Consider the following 19,241-nt stretch of genomic DNA (forward strand, 5'->3'; position numbering starts at 1 on the left):
TGGGCATGGAGCCTGCTTAAGATTCTCTCCCTCCTGCCCCCTACATGCATGCTCTCTCTCTCTGAAAAAAAGAAAAGAAAACCCAAAAATGGGCGCCTGGGTGGCTCAGTCGTTAAGCGTCTGCCTTCGGCTCAGGTCATGATCCCAGGGTTCTGGGATCGAGCCCCCCATCGGGCTCCCTGCTCAGTGGGAAGCCTGCTTCTCCCTCTCCCACTCCCCCTGCTCGTGTTCCCTCTCTTGCTGTGTCTCTCTCTATCAAATAAATAAATAAAATCTTTCAAAAAAAAAAAAAAACCAAAGACATCACCAAAAAACTGTTAAAATAAATGAGTTCAGTCAAGTTGAGGGTAGAAAATAAATATACAAAATCTGTTACATTTCTGTACACCAATAACAAACTATCAGAAAGAGAAATTGAGAAAACAATCCCACTTACAATTGCATCAAAAAGAATAAAATATCTAGAAATAAATTTAACAAAGGAGGTGGAAGACCTGTACACTAAAAACTATAAGACATTGATGAAAGAAATCGAATAAAACAAATAAATGGAAAGATATTCTGTGCTCATGGATGGAAGAATTAATATTGTTAAAATGTCCACACTAGCCTTTTACCTCGTTGCATCTGAGAGAGCAAAATGGGTCACCAGCAGCTGTACTGGAGCCATCCAAGGAAATTTGGCCAGGGTTCTCGTTCTTGCCGCGTCTGCTCAAACCGGCACAGTCTGATCCAGAAATACGGCCTCAATATGTGCCGCCAGTGTTTCCGTCAGTACGCAAAGGACATAGGCTTCATTAAGTTGGATTAAGTGAACTTCCTTGAATTGGTCATCCAGGATAACCTACCTTAACTGCAGATACCCAAGATACCTACTTTAATGCCAACACATTGTACATAAAATAAAAATACTTCAATTATGAAAAAAAAAAATGTCCACACTAAGGGCGCCTGAGTGGCTCAGTCAGTTAAGTGTCTGCCTTCAGCTCAGGTCGTGATCCCAGGTTCCTGGGATCTAGTCCTACATTGAGCCTGCTTCTCCCTCTGCCTCTGCCTCTCTCTCATGAATAAATAAAATCTTAAAAAAAAAAAAGTCCACACTACTCAAAGCAATCTATATATTCAATGAAATCCTTGTTGAAACCCCAATGGCATTTTTCCCTGAAATAGACAATCCTGGGGTGCCTTGGTGGCTCAGTAGGTTAAGTGTCTGCCTTCAGCACAGGTTGTGATCCCAGGGTCCTGTGGTAGAGCCCCACATCAGACTCCCTGCTCAGCAGAGAGTCTGCTTCTCCCTATTCCCTCTGTTCATGCTGTCTCTCACTCTCCCTCGCTCAAATAAATAAAATCTTTTTTAAAAAATAAAAGAAATAGACAATCCTAAAATTTGTATGGAACCACAAAAGACCCCAAATAGCCAAGGCAATCTTAAAAGAACAAAGCTGGAGACAATATGCTCTCTGATTTCAAACTATATTACAAAGCTATCGTAATCAAAACAGTATGTATTGACATAAGAGACACAGAGATCAATGGAACAGAAAAGAGAGCCCAGAAATAAACCCACAATAAATTAATCTATGACAAGGGGGATTAAATGGGTGATGGGGAGTCAAAAGGTACAAACTTCCACTTACAAAAATAAATCACCTTGCCAAGGCGCTCCCTTCACAGAGCACCCTGGGAAACCCCAACGGGTGATCCACCTCAGCTCCAGCCACCCAGCCAGGGCACCCCCTCCAAGTAGACCCCAGAAACCCCTGGCCCATACCTGCCTTGACTCAAGCCACCCCACCAAGGTGTCCCCTATGCTGAACACCCCAAGACACCCCAGCTTATACTCACTTCAGCTTCAGCTGTCCTGCCAGGGTACCCTCTGCACAGAGAGCCCCAGGACTGCCCTGGTCCACGCCTACTTCAGCCTCAGCTGTCCTGCCAGAGTGCCCTTTGTACAGAAGGCCCTACCTGAGGTCTCGGCCAATAGCATCAACCACCAAACCTGTGAGCAGGCTTTCAGATCAATATTGACCAATAGAAATATAATGTGAACCCCAAAGGTGGGTCTCATATGTAACTAAATTTTCTAGCAGACACATTAAAATCATTTTAAATAACTCTAATATATTTAATTTAACCTATATATCCAAAATATCATTTTGACCTGTAATAACATTAAAAAATTATTGAGATATTTTAGTTTCTTCACACTATGTCTTCAAAATCCAATGTATGTCTTACACTTACAGCACATCTCAATTCAGACCAGCCTCTTTTTAACTGCTCATTAGCTCCCTGTGGCTACTGACTGTGACAGCGGCAAATGATTCAACCATGCAACCATTCAGTCCATTCCAGCCTTGAGTCTTCCCAGCTGAGACCCAAATGTCATACAGTTAGAAAATTGTTCCTGCTATGCTCTTTCTGAATTGTTGATACAAAATCTGTGAGCATAACAAAATGGTAACTAAATCTGGGTGGCTTTTTATGTACCAATAGCAACTGGGATACCAGTCTTTGAAAGTTCTATAACTTACTTAAACATTTTCCTATCCTAGGTGTTTTTCCCACCTCTTTCTAGGGCTTTATTATAAACAACGCTATGATGAGCAATACAATCTCTGTAAGCTAGTCGAATTATTTGAGAGTGGCTCTTCTGGGTCAATGGGAGCATACATTTAGATTTACATTCACATTGTCAAACTGCTATCCAAAGCTTAACCAGTTTTCACTAATAACACACATATTCCCAACTGTGCTTCTAATTAATACTAGCCCTTTTCTAGTTTAAGTTGAATGTTCAGTTCCTTTCTGTTCCATAAAATTCATCAATAATCTTGCTTTATCTTATATTTTAAACTACCAGTGATATATTTGTGTAATAAAAGATTGAACTAATGCACAAACGGATCCTACATCATTACACAATTTGGCTCTTTTCCCACTTAAGTCTTAGACATCTTTCCCTGTTAATTAAAAAATTAATTCATTAAGGGCACCTAGGTGGCTCAGCCAGTTAAAGGTCTGACTTCAGCTCAGGTCATGATTTCAGGATCCTGGGATCGACCTCCACTCAGCAAGGGAATCTGCTTCTCCCTCTCCCTCTGCCCCTCCCCCCGCTCATGCTCACTCTCTCTAATAAATAAATATTTTTAAAAATTAACTCAGGGCACCTGGGTGGCTCAGTCGTTAAGCATCTGCCTTTGGCTCAAGTCATGACCTCCAGGATCCTGGGATCGAGCCCCGTATCGGGCTCCCTGCTCAGCGGGAAGCCTGCTTCTCCCTCTCCCACTCCCCTGTTTGTGTTCCCTCTCTTGCTGTGTCTCTGTCAAATAAATAAAATCTTTAAAAATATGTATTTTAAAAAAAATAAAACAAAATAAAAAATTAACTCATTAAATGTTAATTGATTAACTGAATGACTGCTTTGTAATTGTTATATATTAAATGACTGCATGGTAGTCCAATGAATGCATGTATCTTAATTTAACCATTGCCCTGGTGATAGATACTATGGTGACTCCAACTTTTCATTAATGTAGTGCTCTAAAGACCATCTTTACTCTTTATTGGATTTTAAGAAGTAGAAATGTTAAGTCAAAGAGTAGCTTTCTAAAAGTTGGTCGATACAGTCAAATTATGCTTCTCATCACCAAACACTTCATTAATTCACAATTCCTTCAACGACATGTAGGTGTGCCTATTTTCTTGCACCTTCATAAGCACAAAATATTTTTATCTTATAAATTTTTGCCAAATAGGACAAAAAAATTTTGATCATTTTCACATTTCTCTAAAGCTGGTTATCTCTTTTTGACTACTTGTGCTTGTTTTTTCTGACAACTGTATATTCATATTCCAAACCATTTCTCCACTGGGATTTTTATATTATTCTTTTTTTAAAGATTTATTTATTTTAGAGAGAGTGAGTGCATAGGGGGGAGGGGAAGAAGGAGAGCAGGGGAGAGAATCTAAAGCAAACTCCCCGCTGAGCAAGGAACCTGAGGCAGGGCTTGATCTCACAGCCTGAACTGAAATCAAGAGTAGGACATTTAACCGACTGAGCTACCCAGGCACCTCTGGGATTTTTATATTATTCTTATGTATCTTTATGAACTCTTTAGATATTCTAAGTATTATTTGTTATAATATGATGATGGTAATATTATTCTACCCAAGTCTGGTTCTTTGTATTTTAACACCATGAAGCCTCTGATCATACAAAAGTTTTTAGTTTTTGTGTGTGTGTGTGTGTGTGTGTTTTATGGCTTCTGAATTTCCTTATTTAGAAAGACAACTGTGTTAAATTATAGAAGATATATGAATATATATGTGATTAAATATTTCAAAAAACAAAGCCAAAGTCAAAATTTCACTTCATCATACCAATAAAAACATTCTTCTCAAAGATAACAACTTTTGGACTTTTATTTTACCAGCTCTTTTTGAATATACAGGACATATATGTACAAATAAAAACAGCTTCATTTTTTAAAATATAAATTAGACCACAATATGTAGATTTTCTGCAACTTGCTTTTTTAACTTGAACAAGGTATCATGGGGATATTTCTATGGTTCTATATAGAGTTCTACCTCATTCTTTTTACTTCCTACATAGTGTTCTATAGTAACTATTTCCATATTGACAGACATTTACGTTCTTCAAATATTTCACTAATACAAACCATACTACAGTGAACATCCTTACAAGTGAGAAGTTCTCCAGGATAGAGGTACACAGACTATTTTTCTTAAATGTGTGATTTGTTGAGTGTTTCCTCTTTGATGGTCAAAAGGAATAAACTACTTCTGCATGATCTACCACACTAACTACATTTGATGGCTCTTTCTTCGTTATGCATTTTCTTATGTTGTTTAAGGGCTGAACTCTGGGGAAAAGCCTTCCCACACACATTACATTCATAAGGTTTTTCTCCAGTATGGATTCTCTGATGTTCAACAAGGCCAGAGCTATGCCTGAAGGATTTCCCACATTTCTTACAGTAATAGGGCTTTTCTCCAGTATGAATTCTCTGATGTCCAATAAGGGTTGAGCTCTTCGTAAAGACTTTCCCACAGTCGTTACATTGATAGGGTTTATTTCCACTATGAGTTTTCTGATGTCCAGCAAAGGATGAGCTATACCTAAAAGATTTTCCACATTTACTGCAGTGATAGGGTTTCTCTCCTGTATGCATTCTTTGATGACTAACGAGAGTTGAGCTCTTCCTAAAGGTTTTTCCACATTCATTACACCGATATGGTTTTTCACCAGTATGGATTTTCAAATGTTCCAACACAGTTGAGTTATCCCTAAAAGTTTTCCCACATACATTACATTCAAAAGGCTTCTCTCCACTATGTATTCTCTCATGACGAGTAAGGGCTACATTCTGAGCAAAGGCTTTCCCACAGTCATTACATTTGTAGGGTTTCTGACCAGTATGAATTCTCTGATGACGTAAAAGGATAGAGTTCTTTCCAAAAGCTTTTCCACATTCATTACATTTATGAGGTTTCTCTCTAGAATGAATTTTCTGATGATTAACAAATGTTGAGTACTTCTTAAGGAATTTCCCACATTCAATACATCTATAAGGCTGCTTGCCTGTGTGAATTTTACGATGATTTAAAAGAGATGAACTGCTCATAAAGGCTATGCCACATTCATTACATTTATGGGGTTTCTCACCAGTATGATTTCTCTGGTGGCTAATAAAGGAGGAATTATATTTGAAGACTTTCCCACATTCCTCACATTTATAATGTGTCTTCTCTGTGGAACTTCTGCCCTCCCAGTCCAGGCCTCTTTCCATCACGTCACTTTTTGTTTGCTCTCCCAGATCAGATCCTTCAGAAGTATGTTGCTTTAGGGGGGACATCTTTGTTTCAAACCAGTACTCCTGGACTGAAAAATTTTTTTTTAATTCAAACATTCTCTATGTTGAAATACTGAAAGTTGAGAGCTACACAGGATAAGAATTTTCTATTCTACACAACTAAGGGTTATGTAAAATTAATTCATCCCACTTGTGATTCGTGTTAAGAAAAGATGGCAAGAATAAAGACAAAAGTCTAGAGAAATGGAATGAAGTTATATAATAAACACTGTATTTAAAGAATGCAAGGAGCATCTAAGAAGTTGGCAAGTTAGGAAGGTAACACAGAAAACACATCTCCCCCCAAAAATAGATGAGAATGTGAGAATAAACACAAATTTGGAGAGAAAACCAAATATCCCAAAGCAAACCATGATTGCTAGGGCAGATTCCTATAGGGTGGTACATTTGAGAACACCTTAATGTCTCCAAAAACTTAAGAATAACATTTCTCTGAGAATTTAACAGAGAACCAATACTTAGTGTCTCAGAGAAAAAAATAGACAAAATATTTAAGGAACCAAAACAGTTCTCAGGCCAAAAAATTGTACTGTAATCTATGTTTTTTAACATATCTTAAAAAGAACATACCAATCAAATTGTGATCTTTTTTACAAAGTACACACCTATGACCCAACAGAAAATAGGTAAGACGATTATGACAAGTAGATTCTCAAAAACTAATGGAGCCAAATTTATGATAAAACAATCACTGATCAATTCTTTTACTGAATGAATTTTTCTTATATACACACATATACATTTACATTCATATATTTTATTATTTATATTTATTAGCCAGGGGAGAGATTCCATACATCTGATACTAGAGCTAAGACTTATTTTTTTTTTAGGAAAACTCAAGTTGAAAATGAAGCCTGTGAGAAACAGCCCAGATCCTTCAAATGGTATATCCCCCTTTGATGGGATATACATTTAATGTGTAATGATTAAACTAGAGAAAACTTTAAGATACTGATTGTAAAGGAAGGTGGAGGCAAATTAGTCATATGAAGAGAAACGCAAGCATATGGACACTTGTTCTATAACAAAGGTAGCTTGCAGAGCACTGAGGAAGACTACACTGGCACTTGTGAGGTGTGGAGGGGGTGGTTAAACATGAACCCTACCTCTTCCCATGCACAAAAATCAATTCTAAGAGGACAATAAATCTAAAAATAAAAGACAAACAATAAAACTTCTAGGAGTTGGGGCGCCTGGGTGGCTCAGATGGTTAAACGTCTGCCTTCGGCTCAGGTCATGATCCCAGGGTCCTGGGATCAAGCCCCACATCGGGCTCCTGACTCAGCCGGGAGCTTGCTTCTCCCTCTCCCTTTGCCTCTCCCCCTGCTCATGCTCTCTATCTCTGTGTCTCAGATGAATAAATAACATCTTTAATAAAAAAAAAAAAAAACTTCTAGGAGTTAACACAGAAGAATGTTTTCATGAATGTGGGGAAAGGAAAGATTTATTTAAAAGGACACAAAAAGCACTGACAAGAAAGGGAAAGACTGATAAACTAGAGATTATTAAAATTAAGAACTTCTATTCATCAAAAGACCATTAATAGTCAAAAGCAAACCACAGAGAGAACGGTGATACCGCATATTTAATCAACAAAGGGCTCTCTGAATTGATAATTCATAAAAGATGATATATAATGGCCAATTAACATTTGAAAATGTCCTCAACCTCATTATATATAAGGGATAAGGATATTAAAACCCCATTGAGATACATAACACACCCAAAGAATGCCTAACTTCAAAAGACTGGCATTACTGTGTGAGTACTCTCACACAGATGGTAGAAATATAAATGGCACAAACCTTTCAAAAACTATTTGGCATTATGTACTAAAGTTGAACATATGCATATCCCATAAAATAAAAATTCCACTCCTTAGGTATATGTCCAAAAGAAACGTATCCACACATGAACCAAAAGATAACCTATAAGAATGTTCATAGCAACTCTAACAGTCAAAAGCTGGAAATATCCCAAATATCCATCCACATATATGAGATAAGCTATGGAATAGCCATACAATGAATAAAATACTCCAGCAGTGGTTTTCCAAGCATGGTCCCCAGCCCAACAGCATCAGCATCAGCATCACCTGGGAACTTGCTAGAAATTTTCAGTTCACACTCCAAACCTACTGAATAAAAAACTCTGAGGGTGGGATCTAGTAATTGAACTTAAGCATGCTTTCTGATGCATATTAAAGTTTTAAGAATCACTGATCCACAGCAAGGACAATGAATTAAAGTGGCCAAATAAACTTTAGTGTTAGTTTAGGGGCGTGGAGGGAGGATGGCTAATTATTGGGAGGGATCAACATGTGATTTAGTAGTATTGCCAATGTTCTTTTCTTTGACCTGAGTGCTGGTTACATAGTAGTGGCTTTAAAAACACTTAATTCAGACTGGATATATATATTTATCAACTTTTCTATATATATATTAAATTTTTAAAAGGCTTTAAGAAAGAAAAAAAGGAAGGGTAGCTTATGAGTCTCTTAATACTTGATCAGAGAAATCAAAACACAAATTGCAAAATATCTAATAATCATGAAAACCATATCAGAATCTATTGAATACAACCAAAACACTGCACAAAAGTTTAAAGCTCTAAATATTTATATTACATAAACAAGAATGAAAATCAATGAATTTAAGTAAACAATTAAGAGGGTTAGAAAAAGTAAATAAACCTAAGAAAACAAAAGGGAAAAGGAATTAAATATTAAAAAACAAAAAATAATAATACATAAATACATCTAAGAGCTCTTTTAAAAAGCAGAAGAGTTGGGGCGCCTGGGTGGCTCAGTCAGTTGAGCAACTGCCTTCGGCTCAGCTCGTGATCCCGGAGTCCTGTGATCAAGCCCCATGTTGGGCTCCCTGCTCAGTGGAGAGCCTGCTTCTCCCTCTCCCTCTGCCTGCCTCTCTGCCTACTTGTGCTCTCTCTGTGTCAAATAAATAAATAAAATCTTAAAAAAATAAAAAATAAAAAGCAGAAGAATTAATAAATCTTAAAAAGACAAATAAATAATGTAAGAAATCAGTAGAAAGTAACCATAAATGTAGAGGATATTACAAAAAGAATCAGAGGGGTACCCAGCTGGCTCAGGTGGAAGAACACACGACTCTTGATCTCAGGATCATGAGTTTGAGCCCCGCACTGAGTGTAGAGATTACTTAAAAAGATAAACTTTTGGGCGCCTGGGTGGCTCAGATGGTTAAGCGTCTGCCTTCGGCTCAGGTCATGATCCCAGGGTCCTGGGATCGAGTCCCGCATCGGGCTCTCTGCTCCTTGGAAGCCTGCTTCTCCCTCTGCCTCTCTCTCTCTGTCTCTCATGAATAAATAAATAAAAATCTTTAAAAAAAAAAAAAAAAGATAAACTTTTAAAAAATAAATAAATAAAAATCAAAAAGAATCATAAAGGCAGGGTACCTGGGTGGCTCAGTCAGTTAAGCATCTGCCTTTGGCTCAGGCCGTGATCCCAGGGTCCTGGGATCAAGTCTCATGTTGGGCTCCCTGCTCACTGGGGAGTCTGTTTCTCCCTCTCCTCTACCCCTCCCCCCCAGCCAGGGCTCCCCCCTCCCCCGCTCCTCAAATAAATAAATTAAATTTAAAAAGAAAAACAAATCATAAAGGCTACTTTGTTCAAAACTATAGAGATAATTTGAGAACCTGAATTACTGGATATTTTTAGTAAATTGTAAATTATCAAAACTGTTTTGAGAGAGAGCAAAAATCTACTTGGACAAGCTACCATAAAAGAGAGATTATCATCAAATAACTACCCCCTAATTCCTCTCCCCTGCTCCCTGCCATTAAAAATAAGTAAAAACCGGGGCACCTGACTGGCTCAGTTGGTTAAGCATCTGCCTTCGGCTCAGGTTGTGATCTCAGGGTCCTGGGATCGAGCCCCACATTGGGCTCCCTGCTCAGTGGGAAGCCTGCATCTCCCTCTCCCTCTGCCTGCATCTCCCCCTGCTTGTGTTCTCTCTCTCTGTCAAATAAATAAATAAAATATTTAATAAATAAAAAATAAAAAAATAAGTAAAAACAAAACAAGGGCCAAACTTTCAGGGAACCAGCTATCATGTGAATTAAACTATACCAGATGATGAAAATAGGAAAGATCCAAAAAAATTTTTAAGAGGTATTACAAAACTGAAATCAAAACCTAATGAAAATGGCCTGACAAAAAAGAAAAATGTAAATAAACTTTTTATAAATATCAGTGCAAAAACTTACATAAAAGGTTAGCAAACAGAATCATTTACTGTCATAACCAAGACGGTTCTATTAAGAATGCAAAGTTGTTAAGATAACTGAAGATAAAATTTACCATATTAACAGATCAAAAGGGAAAAGAAAGATACCCTCTCCACACAGGCTGAAAAGGCATTTGATAAAATTCAATGCCCGTGCTTACTTTAAAAAAAGTAATTTCTTAATGAAAGTGAATTAAATACTTCCTTTACATAATAACATTTATGTATCCCAACCCAATAACCAGCTAAATGGGAGAATCCTAGACACAATCCCATTAAAGACACAAAAAGACAAGCATATCCATTTTGTATTGTTGACAATACAAAAAAAGTCAATATAAAATTTTTAAAAAATCCATCCTCAACTACACTCCTAATAAGAGGAATGCAAATTAAAATTACAATAAAAGTTTTTAGCTATCAGATTGGCAATTATCAAAAAGTATAAGACACTGTTGACAAGGTATGATCAGACTGGCACTCATATGTTGTCAATAGGAGTATAAATGTATGGATACTAGTATTATCCACTAAATTTTAAAATATACTTACCCTTTCATGTATAAATTCTTGTTCTAGAATTTATCTTATATATTTACTTGTACTTGAGAGAATTGATATGTGTATCAATAATCACTGCATCACTGTTCATAGCTACTATGTCCAATAGGGAACTGATTACTTAAGTTACAATATAGCCATAAAATGGAACACTATACAACCATTAAAAAATAAAACAGCACTCTAAATGATGTAGCTATGTGAAATGATTTCCAAGATATGACAAAAGCAAGACACAGAATAGTGTACTACCATGTACTTAAAAAAAAAAAAAGGAATACATGTATATTCTTGCAAAGCATACATTATACCTAGAAATTTCCACAAGAAATTTATATAAAGATGCCTCTGAGGAGAGGAACTGGATGATTAAGAAAGGTATATGAAGGGCACCTGGGTGACTCAGTTGGTTAAGCGACTGCCTTCGGCTCAGGTCATGATCCTGGAGTCCCGGGATCGAGTCCCGCATCGGGCTCCCTGCTCAGCGAGGAGCCTGCTTCTCCCTCTGACCCTCCCCACTCTCATGTACTCTCTCTCATTCTCGCTCTCTCAAATAAATAAATAAATCTTTAAAAAAAAAGAACGGTATATGAAGGCTGCATACCATTTGAACCATCTGAATTTTATACCATACGCATTTCTAAAAACCAATAGAGTGGAATATGCAAAAAAGGAGGGGGAAGTGTGAAACATGGAATTATTGTGGAATCTTTGCATAAAGATGTATTACCTTCCAAATGGATGGAAGAAATATCAAAGGAAACACTGCTAGCTTTTACTACATCTAAATTCTAAACATCTTATATCAAAAAATACCAAAATTAAAACAGAAAGAACAAAGAATAAGGAAGGCTGAGTTACTGTTGTTACCCTATAAAGAATCTACAAAGGGGTGCCTGGATGACTCAGTCAGTTAAGCATCTGCCTTGGGCTCAGGTCATGATTTCAGGGTCCTGGGGTCAGCCCGGGAGTCAGGCTTCCTGCTCAGCGGGGAGTCCTCTTCTCCCTCTCCCTCTGCCCTTCTGCCCTCTGCCCCCTGCTAATGCACACACTCTCTCTCTCTCTCAAATGAATAAATAAAATCTTTTTGGAAAGGGGCGCCTGGGTGGCTCAGTCGTTAAGCGTCTGCCTTCGGCTCAGGTCATGATCCCGGGGCCTGGGATCGAGTCCCACATCGGGCTCCTTGCTCAGCACAGAGCCTGCCTCTCCCTCTGCCTGCCTGCCACTCCCCCTGCTTATGCTCTCTCTCTCTCTCTCTCTGTGTCAAATGAATAGATAAAATCTTTAAAAAAAAAAAATCTTTTTGGAAAAAAAGAATCTACACAATAATTTAGGGGAAAATTTAGTTAAACGTAGTAAGAACAAAAAGAATTACTGAAAAGCATTAAAAAACAAAACAAAGCCAAAAACCTAGGTTAAACAAATTATGTATCCTTGGTATTTTCCATGAAATACAGTTATAAAAGTTTCTCTGAGGATGATATAGGCAAAATGACAGAGTTTTTTAAAAAAGGAATATTGGCAGGATAAATATTTTAGGTGAGAGAAACATCCATGTTCAAAGATTTTGAAATGAATTATGACACAAAGAAAGTGACATACAGAAATTTATGCAAAGTATATGTAAAAAAAAAAAATGAGAGTCAAGAGTAAAGCATAACAGAAGAGAAATTTAAAAAGACTACAGGGAAGAAAATGCTTCCCCATCAGTTTGTTTGCCAAAAATAGTAATTATCTGATAGGAAACTATGCTTACACTTGGAATCTGCCACTGTCACTATATGATTAGAGATAATGGATATTAAAACTAGAAAGGGATATACAGTCATTTACGAAGCTAACCATGACAGAATTTGAAAGGAATTGAGAATGCAACAGAAGACAGAAACAAAGTATAGCCTGACAAGTGCCTGAAAATGGGGAGGGGGAAAAAACACATAAAGAGACTGAGGATTTCAGAGCAAGAGGTCATGGGCCTGAGGCCCTCGAGAAGGGAGAAGCTCTCCATAGGAATGAAGAGAAAAATGGCAAGTCATTTGACACGACAATGACATTAAAAAGAGGAAACTTGTGTCAAGTGCCCCAGCCCTGCTGCCCAGACATGGGCCCTCTAAGATGAGCCTTCTGACCAAGAACCCCTCCTCACCATTCAATGTATTCAGCTGCTGCTTGAAATGGCTCCCACCTCACTCACCAGAGCAAGTATCTGATGGAATCTGTTGTACTTCCATCCATGGCTCTGCCCCTTGCTCCAACTGGGTGATTAGTTTGGGTTTGGAAGAGAGAAGTCCTATTAGTACAGAAAGAAAAGGAATGTGACTGTGGTGATGAGCAAAAGCAGCTATCCCAGACCTCAATCTCAGGGTGGCCTATAGGGTGGTATCAGGATGTCCAAATCATGTAGTTATAGACATGTACATGGAAAAATTTAGAGAACTGGGCTAGACTGCACACAAAGCTACCATCTTAAACTCTGTATGGCTCTTTCTGAGGGACAGAATGAGCATTAACTCCAGCCTCTAAGTCCATGTTAAAAACAAACAAACAAAACCTCCCATTTAAGATTTTTAAATACCCTATATACCCTGTGAAAACCCACAGTTGCCCAGGAAATCAATTTTGAGTTAAAAAGACATCCTTACGGGGTACCTGGGTGGCTCAGTTGGTTCAGAGTCCGCCTTCAGCTCAGGTCATGATCCTGGGGTCCTAGGATCAAGCCCCCTGTCAGGATCCCTGCTCAGTAGGGAGTCTGCATCTCCCTCTCCCTCTGCCCCTCTCCCCTGCTCGAGTGCACCCTCATGTTCTCTCTCTCTCTCAAATAAATAAAATCTTAAAAAAAAAAAAAAAAAGACACCCTTACCCACAGACACCAGATTCCCGTAGTTTTCCAGCATCACATCCCTGTACAGGGCTTGCTGAGTGGCATCCAGGTGTTTCCATTCAAACTGGGTAAAGGCCACAGCTACATCCCCAAATGTCAGTGATCCCTGCAAAATCAAACCCAATTCTGCTCATCCAGGAACTGTTTACACCCTTGACCCTGAAGTAGAGAACCAGGCAGTCCTCACTATAAAAGGAAAATAACACATTCAAGGCCAGCTTCTGATATTTCAGATTGTTTATGCAGAGGGAAGTGGAACAAAGTTAATGAAAGGATCAAGGGGGAAAATATATGACAGGCTCAGAAATCAGACTTGCTACACAGGAACAAAAAATTAAAAGATAAGAAGCTGGAAAATCCAGCCAGGGATAAAGGGAGGTCATGGCCCCTCATCTGAACCACACTGCCTTCCTCGTGCCCTTCCAACACACCTATCATGCTCCCTCCTCTGCGCGTGGCATTTGCTCATCTCTCACTTTGTAGGTCTTTACTTAAATGTCACCTCATCAGAAAGTTCTTCTCTTTTCTCTTTTCCCATCCTCTACCACCGTCTATCCCATGACCCACTTCACTTTCTTCACAGGATTTCTCACTTCCTGGCAAGATTAGATTTATTGTTGGTATCATCTATGTGAGCTCCGGGAGGTTAGGGACCAGTTGGGTCACTGCTGTCTCACCAGCCTAACATACTGCCTGGCACATTTCGGAAGTGTTCAAGGATTTGTCAATTAACAAATGAACTAAAACTCAAAAAGACATGCAAAGTGATACTGGCTTCATCCTAGAATTTACTGGGAAATAATATATATTTGTCAATAGCCTTTCACAGCAATAGCAACTTAATATGTACCAGGCACAGTGCTAAGCCCCAGGCTATACATCACCTCTCTGAATTTCTACCATGACTATTCATAAAGTAAATCTATTTTATCATTAAGGGTAGTAAAGCTCAGAGAGTTGAAAGAACCTGTTCAAAGTCACCAGGCTGGTTGACTACAGTATAAAAAGGAACTATAAAAAATGGTAATGCGACAATGGAGCAAACTGGAAGAAATGGCTACGACAAATTAAAAGGAAAAAAATGGGTAAACCTAAAAAATACATATGTGAAAGTGTTTCAAATGAAATAATTTGACTTGTTAGTGTGATAGGAATACAGGTAACCTTTAATTTTTAAAATTTTCTGTACTCTTGGGGCGCCTGGGTGGCTCAGTCGTTAAGCGTCTGCCTTCAGCTCAGGTCATGATCCCGGGGTCCTGGGATCGAGCCCCACATCTGGCTCCCTGCACCGCAGGAAGCCTGCTTCTCCCTCTCCCATTCCCCCTGCTTGTGTTCCCTCTCTTGCTGTGTCTCTGTCAAATAAATAAAATCTTTAAAAAAAATTTTTTTTTAATAAATAAATAAAATTTTCTGTACTCTTAATTTGTGTAATACTCATATATTACTTCCTGTCAAAATGCTAATTACTTCCCGTCAACTTTTCAAAATCCTTCAAAACCCAGTTTTCTCCAGGATAAAAACAAACTCCAGCCTGGCATTCTAGACCCCAAATGTTTCCAAATTTGTCTGGAACCAGTTTGTTCCTGGTTTAGATGTGATGGCTTCACTCATGTCCTAGCCTTCCCCTAGTCATCCCATCTTCTGCGATTATGCAAGCTTCATTTAATCTTCAGGAAGAACTAAAAGGATTACCACCACCACCACCACCACCCATCCACCCTTTAGACTCTGACCCTGAACATCAAAGGCACTACCATCACTGTATCATTCACTGACACTTCAGCCTCTGTCGTTATATGATAAATGAGTCTGTTTTTCATCTTCTGTGAGTTGGCAACCCCTTTCAGGCAACAGCTATACTTTACTACAAAGTACTCTTCAGCTTCTAGCACTCTAGAAAGCATGGGTAGCAAAAATCGATTTAGTGAACAACTCTGTAATGGGTAGAGAGGAAATGAAGGGACAACAGTGGGGAGAGGGCTCCTTTCTCTGTAAAGCTGCACCAATCCAGGATAGGCTCAGGCAACCTAATTTGGTCCATACACGGCAGAGCATCTTCCAGGCAAGAAGCATAAACCCGACTTCACTTTGAAACAGTGGCCATTTCTCGGGAAAAGCTGAAATCAAACTTGCCTGGATTTGGGGTCTTGGTAGTCTTGGGGCCATCTGTCTCCTGACCTGTTCTCCCAGGCAAGGGCAAAGAATCCTGAATAAGCCAATCTGGGAAAAAAGAAAGGAAATATGAGGAAGTCCCTCCATGTCCTAAACTAGCTAGAACTTGCTCTCTGCAAGCTGGACAAGACCAGTCCTCCACCCTCCCCACTCCCCACAAAGGTGGGTGGACACGTGAAGGTGGTTAAGGTCAGGGCCGGCTGCCTGGAATCTGGCCCGGCAGCAAGGCCAAGCTCTGGGTGTGAGTCAGTCAGGCACCTTCGCCAACACGGGTGGAAAGTCTCGTAGGTGACTCAATCTCTGGGCCTCAGCGCAAGCCTTTAAACTTTCGGTCAGGCGCCATATTCGGGCGGTCACTCGACAGGGCACCGCTCCTCGGGGTGGGGCCCCGGCCACATTTGCCTGTCCCCTCCTCAGCCGGCTCCTTCCAAGGCCGGCTCCCTGAGGAAAAGAGGGGTGCACCAGGTCTCAGGGCCCCAGCCCGGCGGCAGCGTTCCAGGACCAAGCTGGGCGGGCTGGGCCGCGAGGCTCAGCGCGCGGAAAAACTGCGACCACCCACGGCGGTACTGGCCGCGCAGATCCGCGAGCTTCCAGGAGCCTCGCTCCACGCACGCCGAGGCGGGCAAGGCCGGAAACGGAAGCGGCCGCGGGGGCCTCTGGGAAATGTAGTCTGGGATTCCGTCCAGGGTCTCAGTGTCTCCATCCTGTGCCTTTCTAGGTATCACTTGGGGTGCTTTGGAAAGCAGTGGGGCCTTGGTCCCAGCTTCAGAGATTCTGGAGTAATGCTCTGGGTAGTCCTGGCATCGGGATTTTTTTAACCTCCCACGTGATTCTAATATGCAGCCAAGACTGGCACCCAATGCTAGAAACATGCAAATCTATGAGACATGTTTTATGTTACTTTGGGACAGCTCTTTATGATTGATTCGTTTGCTTATTTGTTTCCAAGCAATCCCATTTTGATTTTAAGCAAAGAAAAAGCATGTTAGAAAAGTAGAACACCAAAAAACACTAAAAATTTCCTATTTGCTGACATAGAAGATGGAACAAGATTGAACCCATTTTTTTAAATGTGTTATTTTCTAGCAAAAAAAAAAAAAAAAGTACTACTTATAAACTCCAGGAATTGGATAGCTTAGTAAGGAAAGTGTATCTCTTTTTTTCAATTAGGACTTTTTATTTGGAAGACTATTTCTCAGAACGGGGCATTTATTTGCCAAATTAACAATGATTAACCAGTGCCCTGCTAAATGCCACTCACTATTCTAGATGCTAAGGACAGAGCACTTGATAAGGACTCCCTCCTTAACCAGACTTTGGTCAGGATCCTCTGAATCCTCTTCCATAAGACCTTGTGTTTGGCGTAGTAAGTCCAATTTTATCGAAGAATCCTCCTAAGCCAGTTCATCAAGAATTCCCCCACCCAGGGGGGCCTGGGTGGCTCAGTCAGTTAAGCGTCTACCTTCGGATGGGGTCATGGTGCCAGAGTCCTGAGGGACCCCGCGTCGGGGTCCCTGCTCAGTGCGGAGCCTGCTTCTCCCTCTCCCTCTGTCCCTCGGCTTGTGCTCACTCTATCTCAAGTAAATAAAGTCTTTAAAAAGAAAAAAAAAAGAATTCCCCCCACCCTTGGAATCCAATCAAGCTCCTCCTCCCCCACCCTTGATATCTAACCAAATTCCTATTCTGCCCTCCCCCTATCTTGATACCTAACCAATTTCTTCATAGTCCTTTTCCATTTATTCCCTCACCCTGTCAGTTGGCTATAAATCCCCACTTGTCCCTCTTGTACGGGGAGTTACAAACTCTCTTCCATATTGCAATGCAATAAAGTCTTGAATAGTCTTCTTTGCAAGTTTCAAAAGGTGTCAGTATAATTTCTCTTTAACACAGTGAACCAAACAAATAATGTCTGTCCCCTCAAAGATCTTACATTCAAATGGACATTTGGAAGAGGGAGATTCAACAAAATCAGGGTAAAGAAGTGAGAAGAGGATTCTTACTTAATCTAGAGCTGTAAGGACTGGCCCCTTTGATAAGAGATCATATGTGCAGAAGTCTTTAGGAAGTGAGGTAACAAAAAGGGGTATATCTGTGGGAAGTTAGTTTCAGGCAGATAAAACAGCAGATGCAAAGCCCCTACAGAGTGTACTTGGTTTATTTGAGGAACAGTAAAATGTCAAGGGGTTAGAACACCAAAGACAGGTAAAGGCTAGATCATATTTGTGATGATTAATTTTACATATCAACTTGATTGGGCTAAGGGACACCCAGACAGCTGGTAAAACATTAATTCTGGATGTGTCTGTGAGAATGTTTCCAGAAAACATTACCATTTGCATCAGTAGACTGAGTAAAGAAGATCTACCTTTACCAATATGGACAGGCATCATCCAATCCATTGAGAGTCCAGTTGAACAAAAATGTGGAGGAAGGATGAATTCTCTCTCTTTCTTCTTGAGCTGAGACATCCATCTTCTCTTGTCCTCAGACATCGGAGCTTCTGGTTCTTAGGCCTTCAGATTCTGGGACTTCCTCCAGCACACCACCCCTCCCTTCTCAGGCCTTCAGCCATTGGCTCCCCTGGTTCTCAGGCCTTCTGACACAGACTGAATTATACCTGCTTGCAGATGGCAGATCATGGGACTTCTCAGCCTCTATAAACAAATGAGCCAATTAATTAATTAATTAATTAATTACACATATACTATCATTCTGTTTCTCTGGAAGACCATGACTAATACAATATTGGTCCATTTAGTCCACTGCAAGGACACTGGCTCTTACTTTGAATGAGATAAGAAGCCATCAGAATGTGGGGAATTACAATCCTCATTCATTGTTGGTGGAATGATAAAATGGTGTAGCCACTTTGGAAAACAGTTTAGCAGTTCCTCAAAACTTTAAACATGGAGTTATCATATCACTCGGTGATACCATTCCCAGGTACCTACCAAAGAGAAATGAGAAATACATCTACACAAAAACTTGTACATAAGAGTCCATACCAGTGTTGCTCATAAGAGTCAAAAGTCCATCAACTGGCAAATGAATAAAAAAGTATGGTATATCCAAACAGTGGGATATTTGGCAATAAAAGGAAAGTATTGATATATGCTACATAATTGATAAACTTTGAAAACAATACTAAGCAAAAAAAAGATAGTCACAGTCGTTAAGCGTCTGCCTTCGGCTCAGGTCATGGTCCAGGGTCCTGGGATTGAGCCCCACATCAGGCTCCCTGCTCCAAGAAAAGCCTGCTTCTCCCTCTCCCATTCCCCCTGCTTGTGTTCCTTCTCTTGCTTTGTCTCTCTCTGTCAAATAAATAAATAAAATCTTAAAAAAAAAAAAATCTATAGCAACTAGCAACAATTCACAATAACTAGCCCAGGAAGCCAGCCTGCTTGTAGACTGACTTGTAAGAAATCAAAACATCATCTCTAGCCATCAGCCCAAGCAGCCAAA

General features: G+C 39.8%; 2 protein-coding genes across 11 annotated transcripts in view; one reads left to right on the top strand and one right to left on the bottom strand.

Annotated features, from left to right (window-relative positions):
* Positions 1 to 615: 615 nt before the first annotated feature.
* On the top strand, positions 616 to 933 carry LOC123846647 (small ribosomal subunit protein uS14-like). Its single transcript, XM_045878354.3, has one exon. The coding sequence runs from the start codon at positions 641 to 643 to the stop codon at positions 809 to 811; it is 171 nt and encodes a 56-aa protein (XP_045734310.1). The 5' UTR covers positions 616 to 640; the 3' UTR covers positions 812 to 933.
* A 3,482-nt stretch (positions 934 to 4,415) lies between these two features.
* Positions 4,416 to 19,241, bottom strand: part of ZNF485 (zinc finger protein 485) — a 30,252-nt gene continuing 15,426 nt past the window's right edge. For 7 of the 10 annotated variants that reach the window (XM_045878329.2, XM_064594988.1, XM_064594986.1 and 4 more), the window contains 5 exons: positions 18,145 to 18,433; positions 15,741 to 15,827; positions 13,587 to 13,713; positions 12,921 to 13,016; positions 4,416 to 5,908 (listed from right to left, as the gene is read on the bottom strand). In XM_045878329.2, coding sequence (XP_045734285.1) covers positions 4,827 to 5,908; positions 12,921 to 13,016; positions 13,587 to 13,713; positions 15,741 to 15,773 — 1,338 coding nt within the window. In that variant the 5' untranslated portion in view covers positions 15,774 to 15,827; positions 18,145 to 18,433 and the 3' untranslated portion in view covers positions 4,416 to 4,826. Of the gene's footprint in view, positions 5,909 to 12,920; positions 13,017 to 13,586; positions 13,714 to 15,740; positions 15,828 to 16,037; positions 16,707 to 18,144; positions 18,434 to 18,563; positions 18,727 to 19,241 lie in introns of those variants that run through there. The other 3 variants (XM_045878325.2, XM_045878328.3, XM_045878331.2) reach the window with 2 other exon arrangements.

This window comes from Mirounga angustirostris, unplaced genomic scaffold (genome assembly GCF_029215605.1).
Source record: "Mirounga angustirostris isolate CCGP_5_RB_7025 unplaced genomic scaffold, mMirAng1.0.hap1 SCAF_6, whole genome shotgun sequence".
NCBI lineage: Eukaryota > Metazoa > Chordata > Mammalia > Carnivora > Phocidae > Mirounga > Mirounga angustirostris.

Bases quoted from the DNA above. Each gene is read 5' to 3' on its own strand.
- LOC123846647 (XM_045878354.3), top strand. From the start codon at position 641: ATGGGTCACCAGCAGCTGTACTGGAGCCATCCAAGGAAATTTGGCCAG.